This window comes from Polyodon spathula, chromosome 3, assembly GCF_017654505.1.
Source record: "Polyodon spathula isolate WHYD16114869_AA chromosome 3, ASM1765450v1, whole genome shotgun sequence".
NCBI lineage: Eukaryota > Metazoa > Chordata > Actinopteri > Acipenseriformes > Polyodontidae > Polyodon > Polyodon spathula.
In genome coordinates this window covers 552049-576747 of record NC_054536.1, presented here as the reverse complement: position 1 = coordinate 576747, position 24699 = coordinate 552049, and the positions used below count along the sequence as shown (strand labels likewise).

General features: G+C 43.9%; 1 protein-coding gene across 2 annotated transcripts in view; it reads right to left on the bottom strand.

Moving 5' to 3' along the window:
* LOC121309804 (CTD small phosphatase-like protein) overlaps positions 1 to 24699 on the bottom strand; it is a 47071-nt gene that overhangs the window by 1184 nt on the left and 21188 nt on the right. Inside the window, exons 2-6 of one of the 2 annotated variants that reach the window (XM_041242968.1) lie at positions 17453 to 17613; positions 14407 to 14439; positions 8055 to 8156; positions 4199 to 4255; positions 2474 to 2566 (exon numbers count right to left, since the gene is read on the bottom strand). In XM_041242968.1, coding sequence (XP_041098902.1) covers positions 2474 to 2566; positions 4199 to 4255; positions 8055 to 8156; positions 14407 to 14439; positions 17453 to 17613 — 446 coding nt within the window. The remainder of the gene's footprint in view (positions 1 to 2473; positions 2567 to 4198; positions 4256 to 8054; positions 8157 to 14406; positions 14440 to 17452; positions 17614 to 24699) is intronic. The other variant, XM_041242969.1, reaches the window with a different exon arrangement.

Below are 24699 nucleotides of genomic sequence, written 5' to 3'. Positions count from 1 at the left end.
AGCAGAAAGCAGAAAGCTGCTCTCAACAGATGCTTGTATTCTTTACTAGCTATTCAATGACCATGAATAAAATAAACAAAAAAAATCTGCTGTCACTTATAAAATAATAAATTGTCCATAAAGTTCCTTATTTTTTTTTTATCCTACTTTAAACTTTTTGTCTGAGTTTAGGCTTGCAACAAATTATTGCCTGTAATCAATCATACTAATTAGAAACAATCTGAATATTAAACAGGAAAGGAAGCAGATCGCAACGCAGCTCTGCCAGTGTATAACAACCTATTGAGTTATACACACTGATACCACTGCCCTAGTGAGAGAGACTGCCCATGACAATCTTGTGCATGTTTTTAAAGAGGAGATGGTTTTCTATTCAGGGACACAGAGATATTTAGTGACTAAGCAGTCTCAGTGAAGTTATCCAGAAACAAACTGCTGTTTTCCCTAGAAAAAGGAGAGCATTTCAAGGGGCCAGTCTACTTGTGAGATGTCTTGCACGTTAAGATATTTAGTATATTATTAAGAGGAAACGATTATCCATTCAGAGATACCCGGGTATTTAGTAAGTGAGGGGTCTGAGTGAGGAATAATGGGCAATCCAATCCCCAGCCCTAGTCCTGCTGTCAATCCTGTGTTGTTTCCAGTACCAGTGCTGCATATCATATAGTTGTGCTCGTCAGTGGAAAAATGAGAAGGTGCTGTTTGTCCTCTTGATTATTGAACCAAAAGGAAAAAGGGTTGTTTTTGTTGTTGTTTAAAAATAAATAAATAAATACAATTTACACCCCCCCCCCCCCCCCCGGAAAAAATTAAGAGACCACTGCAAAATTATCAGTTTCTCTGGTTTTACTATTTATAGGTATGTGTTTGGGTAAAATGAACATTTTTGTTTTATTCTATAAACTACTGACAACATTTCTTCCAAATTCCAAATAAAAATATTGTCATTTAGAGCATTTATTTGCAGAAAATGACAACTGGTCAAAATAACAAAAAAGATGCAGTGTTGCAGACCTCGAATAATGCAAAGAAAATAAGTTCATATTCATTTTTAAACAACACAATACTAATGTTTTAACTTAGGAAGAGTTCAGAAATCTATATTTGGTGGAATAATCCTGATTTTCAAGCATAGCTTTCATGCGTCTTGGCATGCTCTCCACCAGTCTTTCACATTGATGTTGGGTGACTTTATGCCACTCCTGGTGCAAAAATTCAAGCAGCTCGGCTTTGTTGGATGGCTTGTGACCATCCATCTTCCTCTTGATCACGTTCCAGAGGTTTTCAATGGGGTTCAGGTCTGGAGATAGGGCTGGCCATGACAGGGTCTTGATCTGGTGGTCCTCCATCCACACCTTGATTGATCTGGCTGTGTGGCATGGAGCATTGCCCTGCTGGAAAAACCAATCCTCAGAGTTGGGGAACATTGTCAGACAAGAAGGAAGCAATTTTCTTCCAGGACAACCTTGTACTTGGCTTGATTCATGCCAAAGCTGCCCGATTCCAGCCTTGCTGAAGCACCCCCAGATCATCACCGATCCTCCACCACATTTCACAGTGGGTGCGAGACACTGTGGCTTGTAGGCCTCTCCAGGTCTCCGTCTAACCATTAGATGACCAGGTGTTGGGCAAAGCTAAAAATTGGACTCATCTGGGGGTGCTTCAGCAAGGCTGGAATCAGGCAGGTTTGTCTTTGTGACGGACGCATGAATCAAGCCAAGTACAAGGTTGTCCTGGAAGAAAACTTGCTTCCTTCTTGTCTGACAATGTTCCCCAACTCTGAGGATTGGTTTTTCCAGCAGGACAATGCTCCATGCCACACAGCCAGATCAATCAAGGTGTGGATGGAGGACCACCAGATCAAGACCCTGTCATGGCCAGCCCAATCTCCAGACCTGAACCCCATTGAAAACCTCTGGAACGTGATCAAGAGGAAGATGGATGGTCACAAGCCATCAAACAAAGCCGAGCTGCTTGAATTTTTGCACCAGGAGTGGCATAAAGTCACCCAACATCAATGTGAAAGACTGGCTTGAAAATCAGGGTTATTCCACCAAATATTGATTTCTGAACTCTTCCTAAGTTACAACATTAGTATTGTGTTGTTTAAAAATGAATATGAACTTATTTTCTTTGCATTATTGGAGGTATGACAACACTGCATCTTTTTGTTACTGTGACCAGTTGTCATTTTCTGCAAATAAATGCTCTAAATGACAATATTTTTATTTGGAATTTGGGAGAAATGTTGTCAGTAGTTTATAGAATAAAACAAAAATGTTCATTTTACCCAAACACATACCTATAAATAGTAAAACCAGAGAAACTGATAATTTTGCAGTGGTCTCAATTTTTTCCAGAGCTCTGTGTGTGTGTGTGTGTGTATATATATATATATATATATATATATATATATATATATATATATATATATATATATATATATATTCATTCTAATGATGAAGTGACTCACCTTGGCTAGGCTAGCTGTGAAGAGAACACATTCAAAGAGTTCCCCCATCTTCTGCAGAAATGTGTCAACATGCGGCCGTTTCAATACGTAAACCTGCAACAAAGATCAATCCTGTTAACACACGTGCAAGGGCTGAGGGACGTGAGATTGTGACTTGCTTTTGCAGGTCAACTCTGTCACCAGCTTGTGTAACTGGACGGTCATAGTAAATGAAGCCCTTGTTGCAAGTACATGTCATCTTCAGCTCTCAAAGTCTTGTCAGAATTGGGGTTTAAACAGTACACAGAACTGAAGTTTCAGTGTGAAGGTATAAAAACCCAACCAAGGTCAGACCAGGAGCTGGTTACATTATTATTACAGATCATTTGTCTCGGTTAAAAAAATGTATCAAGTACTGACTTCAAATAAAAAACAAAAAAAGAAAACACTTATCAAAACACCTTCTTTATTACAGTCCAACAGTCTTAAACTTAGGAAACATTTGTGGCTTGGAACTTGGCTTCAGGCCACTGCACAGCACACCAGGGGAGACTTGGGGTTTGACACAGCAGTTGCATCAAGCTAGGTCTCCCTGTCTCCTGGAACCAGGTTTCAAGTCACTGTTCCTGATAAAGTATCTTTGATGTAGTAAAAAAATATCCATGAAGGCATCTGCAAGTAAATGAATAAATTAATGAATCTTCCTCCGGCATTCTGCATGGTCTTCTCGTCTCTCTGCTGTGTCACAGCCGACCCCTAGTGCAAGTAATGGAGAACAGGCCAATCTGGAAGCACACAGCCTATCCTGGATTACTTGAACCAGGTCACAGCTTCTCCTGCGTCAGTGTAACCTAAACAAGCCACAAGCAGTGCAGGGGCCCTGAAGAGTCTTCATGCTGTCCTCAGTAGGGTTAAGAAGGGACAGTGCCCCTGACAAGCAGCACAGGTCTGCAGCAGGGCACCACCTTGTTTGTATCCTAGCCAGTGTGCACAGTGTCTCAAGACTCCACCCACAGACAACCTCTGTATCAGTCGCTGGAAAGGACAACCGTCCTCTGCTTGGGATTGTGGGAAACCTGACTGAACCCCTTCGATGTGTTTGAGGTGTTGTTCTTTCTTGCTCTCATTCACCCTCTTTCTTTTCTTTTGCTGACTCTGGGCATTTGCAGTGCAAAGTTAAAAGGAGATACAATTATTAATATAGATTCGTACATAAAACAGAGCTTCTGTTTACTCCCTGGGAGAAGGCTGTGCTGCAAGTGGTGTTTTTATTTTTAAAATGTATTTATTTGTTATTTTTAGAATACTCAAAACAGATCAGAACTGGCGTGACATCATAAACGTCAGCTGTGGCACGTAGGGTTAGAAACAATATCAAAATAAAAAGTAAAGGAAACCCTGCAACTCACATATCAAATTACTTTACTTGTTAAAAAAACACTTTGTGTTAGCTTAGCATTGCCTTCATCAGCTCTGAAGACAATGCTAAGCAGAAAAGCGCTGTTATTTTCTATGGATTTAACTTTTGGTAACAGAACTGCAGTGCAATTCAGGCACTGAAATGGGACGAAAGCCAAGTGTCCCCGAATGTATGATATACTATAGTGATATTATCATCGTCATCATCATCATCAATATTATTATTATTAATAACCCAATGATTTGAAACCTGCAAAATGTTCCATTCTGAAAGCGTTTGCTAAATGGCTTGCAGTGCTGTATACATGGTTTAAAGAGAGCTCTCACCTGGTGGACCGTGCCATCAATCTCTACAGGAACGATGAAATCAGCATTGCTAATAGGCTGTCAAGAAAGAAAAACGAGTTCAAGAAATAGAAAGAACTGCTCTCAAAGAACGTCAGGCAGGAAACCCCAATGCAGCGTTATTCTGCATGTATGTATTTAAATCACACAGTAAGTGCCTGCCCTGCATGTTTTTATTTAGCACTGAGAAGTGAGCAATGTACCAGTGTTAAATACAGTACCTCCAGTAACACACATTATCGTCCCCTTCAGCCCTCATTCTACCCAATATCTGACATGACTCTGAGATACAGCACACTGCTTTCAAAAGGAGGTGCCAGGGGGTCCCAAGTGGTGCATCCAGTAAAGGCGCTCCACGTGGAGTGCAGGATGTGCCCTATAGTCTGGGGATAGCAGGTTCGAGTCCAACTACCGTGACCGGGAGTTCCCAGGGGGCGGCGCACAATTGGCCGAGAGGGCTTAGGTCGGCAGGGGAATCCATGGTTCACCGTGACCGATAGGGCACCTGTGGTTCTGCAGTGGTTGTCCTCCAGCGGTATAGGTCTCCTCGCTGTGGATACGCAGCAGGTAAAATGAAAGATTGGCAGGAGCACGTTTCAGAAGATGCTCCCCGAGTCGGCGGTGGAGTTGTGATCGCTGTGCCGAGGATACAGATAATAATTGGGTACACTAAATTGCAGAGAAAACCAGGCCTAAATTTTAAAAAATCAAATAAATAATAGATGTATGCAAATACAGACAAGGCTACAGCACATCACATTTCAATTTCAATTTGTTTTGATTACTTTCTAAGGCTGACAAAAGAGTTTGAAATAAGAGGATGCAGACAGGCTTTTAAAAAGTGGATGTAGCAAACAAATACAATTTAAAAAAAAAAGTTAGCTACTACAATCACTTTAAATACAAAATACAAAAAGGTTTGTGTATATACTGTGCTCAAACCAAGACTGACACTAAACCAGAGTCTGACTGCAGATCATTATTAGGATCACTGTGCTCAAACCAAGACTGACACTAAACCAGAGTCTGACTGCAGATCATTATTAGGATCACTGTGCTCAAACCAAGACTGACACTAAACCAGAGTCTGACTGCAGATCATTATTAGGATCACTGTATCCAAAGTTCAGACACATTTCATTGATCCCGACTCCTCTCCCAAAGTTCAGAAACATTTCATTGATCCTGCCTCCTCACCTAAAGTTTAGCATTTTGAAAAATTGATTTATGACCAGGGATATGTTAACATAAAATATCAAAACAATCGTGAGTATGTTGAAAAATACATTCCAGGAATACATACAACAAAGCAGAAAGCTATGGAAAGTAATGTGTTATGTTTTAAAAGCTACAGCCTGTTCAGGAACACTTCAAGTAGAAATAAGTATGGCATGCCAGGAGGGGGTGCCAATGCGCTTCACAAACAGTCTAGATTCTGAATTGAACTGCTGGAGCTCAGCCCATGTTTAGAGCTAACCACTTTCTATATCACTGCTCCTACAGTACAGTACACAAAGTTTACTGGGGATTGAACACAGGCAGCAAGTTCCATGAGCAAAGCCAATGTCACAGTCGGCACAATGCAAAGATCCAGCTTCACTTGGATGCCTTGCTTAAGAATGTTCTCAGTCACGCTTCGGAATGATTAGTCTGGTCTGGTGCATAACAGATAAATAAACATGAATATCCTGAAGAGGATGGGTTTGAATCTCGTGTAACACACACACTCAGCATGACCTTGGACAAGTCAGCTGGAAGTTACATGTGAAATACCCATAGGCACAAAGCCAGTGCACTCGCATTCAGAGGTCTTCATAATCACAGACATCAATCCATCGGTTAAATACAATGGGTATCAGTGACTGTATAGTGTGAGAAGAAAGACACACAGGGGTAGATTTCCAAAGGGTGACCTTATCTTAGACGGGCTTGTCAGAGCCGTGATTTTCCTGACTGTTTTAAGCTGACGTTTCTAGGATGACCAGGGGTGCTGTTTGAGCACACAGATGACTAAAACCCTCCATAAAGTTAAACTGGATTTAGACAACAAGCAATCAATGTGATTTTCAGAGTTTTAGATTTTAGTCTGTTCGCCATCTAGGCAGTTTATTGCAATATGTCCAAATTAACAGTAAATGATGCATTCATCTAAATGTACACGACTTCACACAGATTTGAGAACACAGGATTAAGGGGGATCCGTAGTCTAAATTAGGAAATATATAAAAATGATACCATTGCCATTGCAGGGAATTAACACTGTGAAAGTCATGTTGGCTACCATTGATAAATACTGTATTTATCAGTTACATTGCATTCAGGCCTTGAATTTCGGCGCAGGATCGCGGGAATCGCGCATTTTCCAAGTTGCTCCTGCCATAGGGAAGTTATGAAAAATGCCAACAAGATGCTCAGATGTATTGTGAAAAGTGCTGAATTTAAATCAAGGCAAGTAACATTAAAACTTTACAATCCATTAGTAAGATCTAGAATATTGTGTTCAGTTCTGGTCATCTCGCTACAAAAAGGATATTTCTGATCTAGGAAGAGTGTAAAGAAGAGCGACCAGAATTATTCCGAGTTTAAAAGGCATGACATATGCAGACAGGCTAAAAGAATTATATCTATTCAGTCTTGAACAACGACGACTATGCGGCGATCCGATTCAAGCATTCAAAATTCTAAAAGGTATTGACAATGCAACCAAGGGACTTTTTGACCTGAAAAAAGAAACAAGGACCAGGGGTCACAAATGGAGATTAGACAAAGGGGCATTCAGAACAGAAAATAGGAGGCACTTTTTTACACAGAGAATTGTGGGAGTCTGGAATCAACTCCCCAGTAATGTTGTTGAAGCCGACACCCTGGGATCCTTCAAGAAGCTGCCTGATGAGATTCTGGGATCAATAAGCTACTAACAACCAAACGAGCAAGATGGGTCAAATGGCCTCCTCTTGGATGTAACCTTTCTTATGTTCTTATATCTGCAATTTTCAGTGTGGGAAAATCCTGCAGTGATATTTTAAGACACCAAGCTTCTGTATTTTTCACCCAATTTGGAATGTCTGAAATGCTACAGCAGTCTCTAAAGGAAGTGGGTGTCAGTGACGAAAGCACTATGAGCAGCATTCTGAGCAGATCTGGTCAAAATAAATAAATAAATCAAAGTAGTGCTGGATATTTTATGTGCCGCAAATCTTTATTCTCTCGTACGTAATTGTCGGCCGCTATCTTTAAGCATTACAGAAACTCACTACACTGCAGTAAATAAACAGTTTTGAAAAAAAAAAAAAAAGACGACAAAGTCTATCTCGGTGTTGTTTTGCAAGCTGCGACTTTCACTTTAACTGTTAAAACTCAGCCCCATTCATTAGGGCAAGCCTGCAGGTGCCCGGCCAGACTACAGGGGTCGTTGGTGCGCGGTGAGCAGAGGACACCCTGGCTGACCTAATCCCCCCACCCCCAGGGCGGCACTGCCAATTGTGAGCCACCCCCTGGGAGCTCCCATCCACGGTCGGCAATGGAATAGCCTGGACTCGAACCGTCCAAGCTACAGGGCACATCCTTCACTCCACACGGAGAGCCTTTACCGGATGCACCACTTGGGAGCCAGATCCTTGCTATTCTTTACCATGCTGTCACTGTGCTTTATTACACTTTGCTGTGCTTTTACTGTGGGACACTTTTATAAGGTGGTTTATTAAACAAACTTGGACATCATGTTAAGTTAATACTGTTACAGCCAAGATCAATAATTACTGACATTATCTGATCTGCTTGCGTTTATGACAAAAATAAGACAAAAGCACATTTTCATGAAGGAGACATTAAATGTTACCTTAAAAGAACTGTGCACCAAAGTTTCATCCAAGTCGATCACCACACACTTCCTGCCATAATCTGATGTGTTGATCTCAGGGAGGAGGAATTTCTCTGGAGGCTGGAAGTCAATGTAAAGTTGAAGACATGTGAGAAACCATGCTGGAGCTCTCAGGTTCTACCTGTCCACGCTGCTCCCCAGTAATCAACAGCAACAACAATACACAAAGCACAGAGTGGAGCGGACAGAGCTTGTGTGAAAAGAGTGGAATCACTTCAGTATTGAAAATGTATACTGATGCATGCGATGTTTAAAAGTGAAGGCAAATATGGAATTCACAACATTGTTACGCAATGAGGGCGTTTACTAGTTTCAAATACTCACATTACATCTGCATTGAATGTTATTATTTAGACACAGTACGTGCCACTAGTGTTAACAGATATAAGACAAATGACCTTTCCTTGGGGGAGAAGCCCCCAATAAAATTTCCATGTTTCTCTTCATGTTTAACCCCGACAGTGAAGAGGTAGACGATGCTCTTTAATTCCACGCTTCTCTTCGTGTTTAACCCCGACAGTGAAGGGAGGTAGACGATGCTCTTTAATTCCACGCTTCTCTTCGCGTTTAACCCCGACAGCGAAGGGAGGTAGACGATGCTCTTTAATCCACGCTTCTCTTCGTGTTTTGGACGATGCTCTTTAATTCCACGCTTCTCTTCGCGTTTAACCCCGACAGCGAAGGGAGGTAGACGATGCTCTTTAATTCCACGCTTCTCTTCGCGTTTAACCCCGACAGCGAAGGGAGGTAGACGATGCTCTTTAATTCCACGCTTCTCTTCGCGTTTAACCCCGACAGCGAAGGGAGGTAGACGATGCTCTTTAATTCCACGCTTCTCTTCGCGTTTAACCCCGACAGCGAAGGGAGGTAGACGATGCTCTTTAATTCCACGCTTCTCTTCGCGTTTAACCCCGACAGCGAAGGGAGGTAGACGATGCTCTTTAATTCCACGCTTCTCTTCGCGTTTAACCCCGACAGCGAAGGGAGGTAGACGATGCTCTTTAATTCCACGCTTCTCTTCGCGTTTAACCCCGACAGCGAAGGGAGGTAGACGATGCTCTTTAATTCCACGCTTCTCTTCGCGTTTAACCCCGACAGCGAAGGGAGGTAGACGATGCTCTTTAATTCCACGCTTCTCTTCGCGTTTAACCCCGACAGCGAAGGGAGGTAGACGATGCTCTTTAATTCCACGCTTCTCTTCGCGTTTAACCCCGACAGCGAAGGGAGGTAGACGATGCTCTTTAATTCCACGCTTCTCTTCGCGTTTAACCCCGACAGCGAAGGGAGGTAGACGATGCTCTTTAATTCCACGCTTCTCTTCGCGTTTAACCCCGACAGCGAAGGGAGGTAGACGATGCTCTTTAATTCCACGCTTCTCTTCGCGTTTAACCCCGACAGCGAAGGGAGGTAGACGATGCTCTTTAATTCCACGCTTCTCTTCGCGTTTAACCCCGACAGCGAAGGGAGGTAGACGATGCTCTTTAATTCCACGCTTCTCTTCGCGTTTAACCCCGACAGCGAAGGGAGGTAGACGATGCTCTTTAATTCCACGCTTCTCTTCGCGTTTAACCCCGACAGCGAAGGGAGGTAGACGATGCTCTTTAATTCCACGCTTCTCTTCGCGTTTAACCCCGGCAGCGAAGGGAGGTAGACGATGCTCTTTAATTCCACGCTTCTCTTCGCGTTTAACCCCGACAGCGAAGGGAGGTAGACGATGCTCTTTAATTCCACGCTTCTCTTCGCGTTTAACCCCGACAGCGAAGGGAGGTAGACGATGCTCTTTAATTCCACGCTTCTCTTCGCGTTTAACCCCGACAGCGAAGGGAGGTAGACGATGCTCTTTAATTCCACGCTTCTCTTCGCGTTTAACCCCGGCAGCGAAGGGAGGTAGACGATGCTCTTTAATTCCACGCTTCTCTTCGCGTTTAACCCCGGCAGCGAAGGGAGGTAGACGATGCTCTTTAATTCCACGCTTCTCTTCGCGTTTAACCCCGACAGCGAAGGGAGGTAGACGATGCTCTTTAATTCCACGCTTCTCTTCGCGTTTAACCCCGACAGCGAAGGGAGGTAGACGATGCTCTTTAATTCCACGCTTCTCTTCGCGTTTAACCCCGGCAGCGAAGGGAGGTAGACGATGCTCTTTAATTCCACGCTTCTCTTCGCGTTTAACCCCGACAGCGAAGGGAGGTAGACGATGCTCTTTAATTCCACGCTTCTCTTCGCGTTTAACCCCGACAGCGAAGGGAGGTAGACGATGCTCTTTAATTCCACGCTTCTCTTCGCGTTTAACCCCGGCAGCGAAGGGAGGTAGACGATGCTCTTTAATTCCACGCTTCTCTTCGCGTTTAACCCCGGCAGCGAAGGGAGGTAGACGATGCTCTTTAATTCCACGCTTCTCTTCGCGTTTAACCCCGGCAGCGAAGGGAGGTAGACGATGCTCTTTAATTCCACGCTTCTCTTCGCGTTTAACCCCGGCAGCGAAGGGAGGTAGACGATGCTCTTTAATTCCACGCTTCTCTTCGCGTTTAACCCCGGCAGCGAAGGGAGGTAGACGATGCTCTTTAATTCCACGCTTCTCTTCGCGTTTAACCCCGGCAGCGAAGGGAGGTAGACGATGCTCTTTAATTCCACGCTTCTCTTCGTGTTTAACCCCGGCAGCGAAGGGCGGTAGACGATGCTCTTTAATTCCACGCTTCTCTTCGTGTTTAACCCCGACAGCGAAGGGAGGTAGACGATGCTCTTTAATTCCACGCTTCTCTTCGTGTTTAACCCCGACAGTGAAGGGAGGTAGACGATGCTCTTTAATTCCACGCTTCTCTTCGTGTTTAACCCCGACAGTGAAGGGAGGTAGACGATGCTCTTTAATTCCACGCTTCTCTTCGTGTTTAACCCTGACAGTGAAGGGAGGTAGACGATGCTCTTTAATTCCACGCTTCTCTTCGTGTTTAACCCCGGCAGTGAAGGGAGGTCGATGATACAGTGCTGCTCTTTCTGTAACGTGGTGTCTGTCGAAGGGTTTAATAACCTGGTCATCATTGCGCAATATTGTACTGTTTGAAGCTTATTACATTGGCACGGCTGTGTATATATTTCCTTAATGTTTTTACAGACTGGCCTCCATTTTCTCTGTGTGTGTGTGTGTATGTGTTTTTTTTTTTATTGCAGTCCATCCTTCTGCAAGTTAATGAATGGTACAATTACAATTCTGCTTTTTCTTGGCATTAGTCCAGAGGCCCTGGTAGTGCACTGATCAGAGGGCATGTCCTGAGGCAGAATGCATGTTTAATTATCTACCCCACCCCTTTCTTTTAGTTAACAGAATCTTCCATAGCACCCTGTAGGCTTTCAAGCAGCAAGCTGCGCAACAGACTCACCTACTAAATTACCCAGCTTTTCAGACACAGTGCTCAGAACACTATGTGGCATTGCATTGATCTCCAGCATAAAGAAAGCAGGTTTTAGTGAATCTCAAACTTAAACTGAACAGGCTCTTCCCAACAAGCACTGATGCTTGATGCAGTGGAACATGCAACAAGCATTACATTGTATACAACTTCTGGCTCAACATATGTATTCTAAATGAGTGCTACAGTAGCAATACAAACAGACATGGCTGAGCTGTATAGTTAAGGAAACACGGGGCAGCACTTTGCCCAGCTACCCCGTGTCAGCATGGCAAGGGAATATAAAACATTCCTGGGGCTCAGGACCTCGTCGGAGGGCCTGCTTACTAGAGAAGGTACAGTGCAGGATGGCACGGCTTTTTTATTAACTGCTGCTTACTGTAGCCTGGCTGGAATAAAAAACATTAAAATGTAGGGGGCATGACATTACATGTTTGAATGAGTGATGACACCTGATGTGACCTCCCCTCAACACCCTTTCAGAAAGAGAGAGAGAGAGAGAGAGAGAGAGAGAGAGAGAGAGAGAGAGAGGAGAGAGAGAGGAAAGTAAGGTACACGATCAGGAGGAGATTGGTAACGCTACAAACAAATATTGTTAATTTGAAAAAAAAAAAACACATGAAAAAAACACCACTTTTTAGTTCTTACTTCAGGGCACAGCAGGGCAGTTCCAGTCCTGGAAGGGCAATTCAAGTTATTGAGTATCATATCAGTACCCCTGAATTGGAGGTTTAAGTGTTGTCAGAACACAGATCTGGACTGGAAGGGCCCACTTTGCCCACCACTGCATTACATCTACAGTATTCTGAACTTAGACAAATGAGACAGCACACACAGGCGTGTAATACAGCCTCGCTCTCTCTCTCTCTTTAAAACCTCTGAAAAATGAGACTGCACACACAGGCGTGTAATACAGCCTCGCTCTCTCTTTTTCTTTAAAACCTCTGAAAAATGAGACTGCACACACAGGCGTGTAATACAGCCTTACTCTCTCCCTTTAAAACAAGACACCGCCCCCACAGGCTTGTAATGTAGCATCGCTCCCTCTCTCTCTCTTTAAAACCTCTAAAAAATGAGATAGCACACAGGCTTGTAATGTAGCCTTGCTCTTTCCCTTTAAAACCTCCAAAAAATGCCACTCCTAGGAAGGCATGCGTCTTCTGCATTCACAACTTAAAGCAACGGTTTGTTAAAGTTAGTCATAGTGTACTGCGCACTTCAGTACCAAACTCTCGCAATGAGCTATGATCACCTGCTCAGTGACAGCTTACTGTGCACTTCAGTACCAAACTCTCGCAATGAGCTATGATCACCTGCTCAGTGACAGCTTACTGTGCACTTCAGTACCAAACTCTCGCAATGAGCTATGATCACCTGCTCAGTGACAGCTTACTGTGCACTTCAGTACCAAACTCTCTCAATGAGCTATGATCACCTGCTCAGTGACAGCTTACTGTGCACTTCAGTACCAAACTCTCGCAATGAGCTATGATCACCTGCTCAGTGACAGCTTACTGTGCACTTCAGTACCAAACTCTCTCAATGAGCTATGATCACCTGCTCAGTGACAGCTTACTGTGCACTTCAGTACCAAACTCTCGCAATGAGCTATGATCACCTGCTCAGTGACAGCTTACTGTGCACTTCAGTACCAAACTCTCGCAATGAGCTATGATCACCTGCTCAGTGACAGCTTACTGTGCACTTCAGTACCAAACTCTCGCAATGAGCTATGATCACCTGCTCAGTGACAGCTTACTGTGCACTTCAGTACCAAACTCTCTCAATGAGCTATGATCACCTGCCCAGTGACAGCTTACTGTGCACTTCAGTACCAAACTCTCTCAATGAGCTATGATCACCTGCTCAGTGACAGCTTACTGTGCACTTCAGTACCAAACTCTCGCAATGAGCTATGATCACCTGCTCAGTGACAGCTTACTGTGCACTTCAGTACCAAACTCTCGCAATGAGCTATGATCACCTGCTCAGTGACAGCTTACTGTGCACTTCAGTACCAAACTCTCTCAATGAGCTATGATCACCTGCTCAGTGACAGCTTACTGTGCACTTCAGTACCAAACTCTCGCAATGAGCTATGATCACCTGCTCAGTGACAGCTTACTGTGCACTTCAGTACCAAACTCTCTCAATGAGCTATGATCACCTGCTCAGTGACAGCTTACTGTGCACTTCAGTACCAAACTCTCGCAATGAGCTATGATCACCTGCTCAGTGACAGCTTGACAGGTGATGGCAGGAGTACCCCAAGCTCAAGCACACGCGTAGTAATCAGTTAGTCATTTATTTAGTGTTTCTGTTCTTTGTTTTTGCTTTTGTTAAAGCTAAAGGTGTAGTGCCCCATACTGTAGAAATTGACAGCTTATTCTATAATAAACAGGTTGCTACTGTATAAGGCAGTAGTGGTGTATCCGGCTGAAATTTAATATGCAAGCTAAGTGAGATGACTCACATGTCGAGCACAGCTGTTTGATTCAGTCTTTACTGTAGTCCTCTTAATGCAATGAAAAGATTATTGGGAACTTCCATTACGAAGTACATCTTTGCAGTGCATCGACTCTGACTGTAAACCCAAACACAAGCGAAGCTCTTCCCAGAACGGCATGCATTGAAGCGGCTGCTGTAATGACAGTGAACCGCCAAGATAACGCTTCAAAAGAAGAATTTGGAGAATAATTCCCGTTTAAGAATGTATATTTGGAGTGGTGTTCCGGTGCCTTCAGATTCAGGATGACACCACTGCTAGTAACATGGGAGTTTGAAGGGACACTGCAGCTTTCAAGACAAAGAACAAAAAACAGACAAATCCATTGATGGACACAACAGGCAATTTGCAAAGGCAGCATGCAAAAGAGCAATGATGAAAAGGATAATACTGTACATACACTGGGGGCTGCAATGACCTGCACCTGCTCACACTGGGGAATGGAAACAGAGAAAAACAACAACAATCAGGGAAGACAAATAATGTACACACACACACAGATAGATAGATAGAGATAGAGATAAGAACAGCCTGCAAACGAATTACAAACACACTGGATCTACAAACTCAAAGTATTAACAGTCTTCACAATGCACATTCCATTACTGTGTACAATGCGTGGAAGCAGTAACTATGCAGAATGAAGAATGCATTTACTGCATGCATGCATGCATTCTGTACATTTGTTCTGTAGCAAACTAAATGTATTGATGTCTCCAGTGTATACTATACTGTTTATCACTGTGTATCCCTGCAGGATTCTGTCACTAAGAGTCGCTTCCTTCAAGACCACACACCTCCAATACCCAGCACGGCATCATCATCACCATTCATCATCCTCATCACAAATCATCATCATCATCATCATCATCATCATCATCATCACGATCATCATGATCATCATCATCATCCTCACCACCACCATCATCATCATCACCATCATCATCCTCACCACCACCACCATTACGATCGTCATCATCACCACCATCATCACGATCATCATCACCATCATCCTCACCACCACCATCACCATCTCATCACCATCATGATCATCACCATCATCAACGTCATCATCATCCTCATTATCATCATCACACCACCATCAGCATCACCGTCACCATCCTTATCATCACAGTCATCATCATCATCATCATCATCATCATCATCCTCCTCCTCATCATCATCATCCTCATCATCATTATTATTATCATCACCATCATCACCACCATCATCATCAGCACCATCATCATCATCACCATTATCCTCATCATCATCATCATTATTATTATTATCATCACCATCATCATCATCACGATCATCATCCTCACCACCATCATCACGATCATCATCATCATCATCCTCACCACCATCATCACGATCATCATCATCACCACCATCACGATCATCATCATCATCACCACCATCAGCATCACAGTCATCATCATCATCAACATTATTATTATCATCACCATCATCACCACCATCATCAACATCATTATTATTATCATCACCATCCTTATCATCATCACAGTCATCATCATCATCATCATCATTATTATTATCATCACCACCATCACCATTATCCTCATCATCATTATTACTATTATCATCATCATCACCACCATCATCATCATCACCGTCATCATCATCATCATCACCGTCATTATTATTATTATTAAATTGTGCAAATTCCCTCAATTTCATTTGAGCAAATGCTACTGTAGTTGGGTGCTGTTTCGTGTGAAATCCCAGGTGTATTAACTGTGTGCACATGTTGTGTGTGCACAAAGTGTTATTTTGTGGGGTGTTTGTTGCACACCGCAGCCTGTTTTAGAGTAAGCACCATGTACTGCACTGGAAAGGGAGGCAATGATCAGGTGTCACTTGTACATTTGTGGAGATCAAACGTACATGCCAATGACATTTCAGGACCACAAAGATCAAACACAGTACTAGCAATATAGTACAGCAGCCAAGTTTCCAGCTTATTTCTTGAGACATGATCAAGGAAGAGAATGAATCCACTCAGTTATGTCATTACTGTGAGAGCCCTTCTCAGCTGTTCTGCTTCATGTTAATATTTGACAGCCATGCACTGATACAGCACCTCGTTTTCATGTTGTGTTGATCTATATCTAATTGGATGAGTTGCTGCTGTAGCTAGAGATAATCCTGCTCATCTTCCCAGCGCAGCGGCACGGTCTGCCTATTCAGTGCCTTATTTATGCACTGCAGACATGCACTAGATCCACATACTGAACATTACTCCACATGACAGCAAAAAAGAATGACAAGTTTATCCAAAAATATAATCCGGCAAAATGTGCTAAAAAAAAAAAACAGTGCAGGAGTGAAAAGTGCAAATGTTTCTGTCAATTCAAGACCATCCTCAGTGATTCTGACTCATTTTTTGTATAAACTTGGTATTGTGGCAAATTCTCTTTCGCTGCTGTATTTCACAGTGTTCAGTGTGCAGATCTAGTGCAGGTCATTGATTTATAAACTATTCAGATCTAGTGCATGTCATTGATTTATAAACTTTTCAGATCTAGTGCATGTCATTGATTTATAAACTTTTCAGATCTAGTGCAGGTCATTGATTTATAAACTATTCAGATCTAGTGCAGGTCATTGATTTATAAACTATTCAGATCTAGTGCAAGTCATTGATTTATAAACTATTCATATCTAGTGCAGGTCATTGATTTATAAACTATTCAGATCTAGTGCATGTCATTGATTTATAAACTTTTCAGATCTAGTGCAGGTCATTGATTTATAAACTATTCAGATCTAGTGCAGGTCATTGATTTATAAACTATTCAGATCTAGTGCAGGTCATTGATTTATAAACTATTCAGATCTAGTGCAGGTCATTGATTTATAAACTATTCAGATCTAGTGCAGGTCATTGATTTATAAACTATTCAGATCTAGTGCAGGTCATTGATTTATAAACTATTCAGATCTAGTGCAGGTCATTGATTTATAAACTATTCAGATCTAGTGCAGGTCATTGATTTATAAACTATTCAGATCTAGTGCAGGTCATTGATTTATAAACTATTGGTGATCTGCTCACCTGCTCTACACTACCTGTTGGACAGCACTGTCTAAAAGCACAATGAATTGCTACTTGAAATTCTTCCTGTTTTAAACAGATACCTTTGTTAAATATACTCTGTGCTTGTGCCGTGTCTGGACTTGAACATGTGTGCTTTTTGTCTGCCTCACCTCTTAAAATAACAAAGGAAGTTAAATATTTAAGCAAGTTAAAAAAAAAAAAAAGAAGCCTTCAAAATGAATTTCAGATCAGAGTGTGGGCTCATTTTTTTTTTTATTACAGTACTGTACAGCGCGTGTCTTTAGGGCTGTGAACCCATGGAGAGTGTGGTCTCGGTACACTAGTACAGTCCTGTCTCACACTGGGAGACACACAGTCCTACCTTGGGAAGCGTCCCGTTCTCCTCCGCAGGCGCGGGGAGGGAGCTGCTGCTGCTGCTGTTACAGGAGGGCGGCTCTGCATTGTTGCTCCGGAAGCAGCAGAGCAAGGTGCTGAAGATGCTTCTACTCCTCTGCTTCTTTAAGCAGCTGTTCGACTGGGAAACTGTACATGGAAAACAAACACAAATATCAATACCTTCACACCTGTGGAAAACAACCAGATCAAGCGCCGCAAATTACACTGAAACCACCCCAAACAAGCCCCGCAAATTACACTGAAACCACCCCAAACAAGCGCCGCAAATTACACTGAAACCACCCCAAAACAAGCCCCGCAAATTACACTGAAACCACCCCAAACAAGCCCCGCAAATTACACTGAAACCACCCCAAAACAAGCCCCGCAAATTACACTGAAACCACCCCAAAACAAGCCCCGCAAATTACACTGAAACCACCCCAAAACAAGCGCCGCAAATTACACTGAAACCACCCCAAAACAAGCGCCGCAAATTACACTGAAACCACCCCAAACAAGCCCCGCAAATTACACTGAAACCACCCCAAACAAGCCCCGCAAATTACACTGAAACCACCCCCAAACAAGCCCCGCAAATTACACTGAAACCACCCCAAACAAGCCCCGCAAATTACACTGAAACCACCCCAAACAAGCCCCGCAAATTACACTGAAACCACCCCAAAACAAGCCCCGCAAATTACACTGAAACCACCCCAAACAAGCCCCGCAAATTACACTGAAACCACACCAAACAAGCCCCGCAAATTACACTGAAACCACCCCAAACAAGCCCTGCAAATTACACTGAAACCACCCCAAAACAAGCCCCGCAAATTACACTGAAACCACCCCAAACAAGCCCCGCAAATTACACTGAAACCACCCCAAAACAAGCCCCGCAAATTACACTGAAACCACCCCAAAACAAGCGCCGCAAATTACACTGAAACCACCCCAAACAAGCCCCGCAAATTACACTGAAACCACCCCAAAACAAGCCCCGCAAATTACACTGAAACCACCCCAAAACAAGCGCCGCAAATTACACTGAAACCACCCCAAACAAGCCCCGCAAATTACACTGAAACCACCCCAAACAAGCCCCGCAAATTACACTGAAACCACCCCAAACAAGCCCCGCAAATTACACTGAAACCACCCCAAAACAAGCCCCGCAAATTACACTGAAACCACCCCAAACAAGCCCCGCAAATTACACTGAAACCACCCCAAACAAGCCCCGCAAATTACACTGAAACCACCCCAAACAAGCCCCGCAAATTACACTGAAACCACACCAAACAAGCCCCGCAAATTACACTGAAACCACACCAAACAAGCCCTGCAAATTACACTGAAACCACCTCAAACAAGCCCCGCAAATTACACTGAAACCACACCAAACAAGCCCCGCAAATTACACTGAAACCACCCCAAAACAAGCCCCGCAAATTACACTGAAACCACCCCAAACAAGCCCCGCAAATTACACTGAAACCACCCCAAACAAGCCCCGCAAATTACACTGAAACCACCCCAAACAAGCCCCGCAAATTACACTGAAACCACCCCAAACAAGCCCCGCAAATTACACTGAAACCACCCCAAAACAAGCCCCGCAAATTACACTGAAACCACCCCAAACAAGCCCCGCAAATTACACTGAAACCACCCCAAACAAGCCCCGCAAATTACACTGAAACCACCCCAAACAAGCCCCGCAAATTACACTGAAACCACCCCAAACAAGCCCCGCAAATTACACTGAAACACTGAAACCACCACCAAACAAGCCCCGCAAATTACACTGAAACCACCCCAAACAAGCCCCGCAAATTACACTGAAACCACACCAAACAAGCCCCGCAAATTACACTGAAACCACACCAAACAAGCCCCGCAAATTACACTGAAACCACCCCAAACAAGCCCCGCAAATTACACTGAAACCACCCCAAAACAAGCCCCGCAAATTACACTGAAACCACCCCAAACAAGCCCCGCAAATTACACTGAAACCACACCAAACAAGCCCCGCAAATTACACTGAAACCACCCCAAACAAGCCCCGCAAATTACACTGAAACCACCCCAAAACAAGCCCCGCAAATTACACTGAAACCACCCCAAACAAGCCCCGCAAATTACACTGAAACCACCCCAAACAAGCCCCGCAAATTACACTGAAACCACCCCAAACAAGCCCCGCAAATTACACTGAAACCACACCAAACAAGCCCCGCAAATTACACTGAAACCACCCCAAACAAGCCCCGCAAATTACACTGAAACCACCCCAAACAAGCCCCGCAAATTACACTGAAACCACCCCAAAACAAGCCCCGCAAATTACACTGAAACCACACCAAACAAGCCCCGCAAATTACACTGAAACCACACCAAACAAGCCCCGCAAATTACACTGAAACCACACCAAACAAGCCCCGCAAATTACACTGAAACCACCCCAAACAAGCCCCGCAAATTACACTGAAACCACCCCCAAACAAGCCCCGCAAATTACACTGAAACCACCCAAACAAGCCCCGCAAATTACACTGAAACCACCCCAAACAAGCCCCGCAAATTACACTGAAACCACCCCAAACAAGCCCCGCAAATTACACTGAAACCACCCCAAACAAGCCCCGCAAATTACACTGAAACCACCCCAAAACAAGCCCCGCAAATTACACTGAAACCACCCCAAACAAGCCCCGCAAATTACACTGAAACCACCCCAAAACAAGCCCCGCAAATTACACTGAAACCACACCAAACAAGCCCCGCAAATTACACTGAAACCACACCAAACAAGCCCCGCAAATTACACTGAAACCACCCCAAACAAGCCCCGCAAATTACACTGAAACCACCCCAAACAAGCCCCGCAAATTACACTGAAACCACCCCAAACAAGCCCCGCAAATTACACTGAAACCACCCCAAACAAGCCCCGCAAATTACACTGAAACCAGCCCTGCCCAAACAAGCCCCGCAAATTACACTGAAACCACCCCAAACAAGCCCCGCAAATTACACTGAAACCACCCCAAACAAGCCCTGCAAATTACACTGAAACCACCCCAAAACAAGCGCCGCAAATTACACTGAAACCACTGCTTCCTTTATTTCAGCAAGGCCCTGGTGTAGGATGCAGTACAACAGGACCGTTTTTACAATATACAGCAAATTAACCCTATATTATTGAACTCTGTAACGCTCATTCCTGTATCTCCTCTGATACGACGCTTAGACACTCCTCTATATTATTATTGAACTCTGTAACGCTCATTCCTGTATCTCCTCTGATACGACGCTTAGACACTCCTCTATATTACTATTGAACTCTGTAACGCTCATTCCTGTATCTCCTCTGATACGACGCTTAGACACTCCTCTGTATTACTATTGAACTCTGTAACGCTCATTCCTGTATCTTCTCTGATACGACGCTTAGACACTCCTCTATATTATTATTGAACTCTGTAACGCTCATTCCTGTATCTCCTCTGATACGACGCTTAGACACTCCTCTATATTATTATTGAACTCTGTAATGCTCATTCCTGTATCTCCTCTGATACGATGCTTAGACACTCCTCTATATTATTATTGAACTCTGTAATGCTCATTCCTGTATCTCCTCTGATACGATGCTTAGACACTCCTCTATATTATTATTGAACTCTGTAACGCTCATTCCTGTATCTCCTCTGATACGATGCTTAGACACTCCTCTATATTACTATTGAACTCTGTAACGCTCATTCCTGTATCTCCTCTGATACGACGCTTAGACACTCCTCTATATTACTATTGAACTCTGTAACGCTCATTCCTGTATCTCCTCTGATACGACGCTTAGACACTCCTCTGTATTACTATTGAACTCTGTAACGCTCATTCCTGTATCTCCTCTGATACGACGCTTAGACACTCCTCTATATTACTATTGAACTCTGTAACGCTCATTCCTGTATCTCCTCTGATACGACGCTTAGACACTCCTCTGTATTACTATTGAACTCTGTAACGCTCATTCCTGTATCTCCTCTGATACGATGCTTAGACACTCCTCTATATTATTATTGAACTCTGTAACGCTCATTCCTGTATCTCCTCTGATACGACGCTTAGACACTCCTCTATATTACTATTGAACTCTGTAACGCTCATTCCTGTATCTCCTCTGATACGACGCTTAGACACTCCTCTATATTACTATTGAACTCTGTAACGCTCATTCCTGTATCTCCTCTGATACGATGCTTAGACACTCCTCTACATTATTATTTTGTAAATCCAGCCTCACAAGTCAGACTTTTTCATATGCAGGACAGGGTTGGGCATTACAGGGCTAAAAGGAATAAAGACTTTGAGTTCTAGTAATTAGCGCTGAACCGAGGGGAGAAGGGCATACCCGGAACCGAGGGGAGAAGGGCATACTCGGAACCGAGGGGAGAAGGAGCTTTTTAACAGAAAGGGTGGTGAACCATTGGAGCAGGCTGCCAGACAGAGTTATTGAAGCACAGACCTTCAAGAACAGACTGGATGCTGTCATGAACAATACTGTACAACCCTCTGTGACCATAAGACGACCTTTAGCTAGCCATCTGGATGAAGGGAGGTCAGTTTAGCCACGGACTCTCAGAGGTTTCATTTCCCCTATAACTTGGTTAGGGGATTTTTTGTTTTTCCTCTCCCGAGAGTGAACGGACCACACTGACATCAAAGAGAGTGAGCATAGCATGTAATCTGCACCACTGCAGCTCAGTATTCATCTCAATCCACAAACCAGCCATTAGCATGTAATCTGCACCACTGCAGCTCTGTATTAATCTCAATCCACAAACCAGCCATTAGCATGTAATCTGCACCACTGCAGCTCTGTATTCATCTCAATCCACAAGCCAGCCATGAGCATGTAATCTGAATCACTGCAGCTCTGTATTCATCTCAATCCACAAACCAGCCATTAGCATGTAATCTGCACCACTGCAGCTCTGTATTCATCTCAATCCACAAGCCAGCAATGAGCATGTAATCTGCACCACTGCAGCTCTGTATTAATCTCAATCCACAAGCCAGCCATGAGCATGTAATCTGCACCACTGCAGCTCTGTATTCATCTCAATCCACAAACCAGCCAAGCAATGTTGCTGTAAACAATATAAAAACAACTTGCAGTACAAAGGTCAAACTGTCTTTATTTCTACCTGCCAATGTATAAAGTACCTAACAGGACTATAAACTAGAAACAGGAAAACAACCTGGCAATAAATGTTTAAAAAAAGAATTGGATTTTAAAGAGGCTTTTGGTAAATAAAGTCCTTGGGGCTTGTTCATCATGTCGTTGCTCAGGCTGTTTAAAATTCACACCGGGGTTTTCTGCCTGTGATCCAGCCCTGGCAGCCTGCAATCCACTTGAGAAGAGTGACCTCATCTCTTTAACCAGCCCTGCAGCAAGGAGGAGGAACAGGCTCTCTAACTCCAGCCCTGCAGCGAGGAGGAGGAACGCGCTCTAACTCCAGCCCTAGAGCAAGGAGGAGGAACAGGCTCTCTAACTCCAGCCCTGCAGCGAGGAGGAGGAACGCGCTCTAACTCCAGCCCTGCAGCGAGGAGGAGGAACAGGCTCTAACTCCAGCCCTGCAGCGAGGAGGAGGAACGGGCTCTAACTCCAGCCCTGCAGCGAGGAGGAGGAACAGGCTCTAACTCCAGCCCTGCAGCGAGGAGGAGGAACGGGCTCTCTAACTCCAGCCCTGCAGCGAGGAGGAGGAACGGGCTCTCTAACTCCAGCCCTGCAGCGAGGAGGAGGAACAGGCTCTAACTCCAGCCCTGCAGCGAGGAGGAGGAACAGGCTCTCTAACTCCAGCCCTGCAGCGAGGAGGAGGAACGCGCTCTAACTCCAGCCCTAGAGCAAGGAGGAGGAACAGGCTCTCTAACTCCAGCCCTGCAGCGAGGAGGAGGAACGGGCTCTAACTCCAGCCCTGCAGCGAGGAGGAGGAACGGGCTCTAACTCCAGCCCTGCAGCGAGGAGGAGGAACAGGCTCTAACTCCAGCCCTGCAGCGAGGAGGAGGAACGGGCTCTCTAACTCCAGCCCTGCAGTGAGGAGGAATCTGTTTTGTGATTTCACTTGAGAATTCCTCTTTAATAATGTAGTGGTCTCATTTACCAGGGTACAGTACTGTACTGTGTGTAAGGCATGCAGTACATGTACTGCTGCAGGTACTGTTTCAGGACACCTCTAAATTGGATTTCAATATTCTAACATTTGAAATACCGTTAACAAAATCTGAAACCAAGTAAATCATGTGGAAGTTTAAGAGCTGTAACAAATTATATTTTAAAAAGCACGCACACACACACACACACACACATATATATATATACTTCACAGAATCACTAGGTACCCCGTGGGGACTCCGCTGAGCTCTGAGCAGCTCAGAGTGCTGGCTGTGTTTACAAATTCGGTACGTAACAAGACTCCTAGTGCATGGTAGTTTCACCCGTTCCTGGTTTTACTACAAGCCTGACTATCCACAGTGTACAGGTAACAAGCTCACATGTGTCTTCAACTGCTATGCAGGGGGGGTCCTATATCCATCCCTGCTTTCCCACTGCAGATCTGTTTTAACACGTTTCAGCCTGAAAGTGTTAGCCAGTGTTTTAAAATCAATACGAGTACATTTCATAGGTTCCATTAACACAACTGGCCAGGTTTAAATACTGTAAAGTCTATTACCTAGGCTACTGTCAACAACATGACTTCAGGATTACACTCAGAACCGTTCAGACTGCTCGAGTACTTTTTGTGCACAAACAACACAAATCTTTGTTTTAAGCTTTCAGCTACAGCAGGAATGCCCAGTCCAAAAACCGCACCCCTTCACAAGAAAGGGCTGAATCTAAAAACTATGCTGCAGTGTGCAGTCAACTCCAGCCCTGGCAGTTACAGCAAGGTTGCACTTGTGCACAAATTTGGTTTTAAGGCAAGGAGGCTGGTCCAATTACTCAAAAATCTGGGGAGTCAAATGAAAAAAAAAAGCTTTGAATAAGGAAGAGAAATGTACAATTTTGAATCCTTTGCAGCTTGTCTGCAGCCCCACGCTGTTGTAAGCTTGCAAAGAACAGTACCTCCTTAAGAGAGCTCTATAGCATGGCCCAAAATCACTCAGATGATTGTTTGTAAATCAAGCCACATTTCCATTTCCATCTGCTGTACG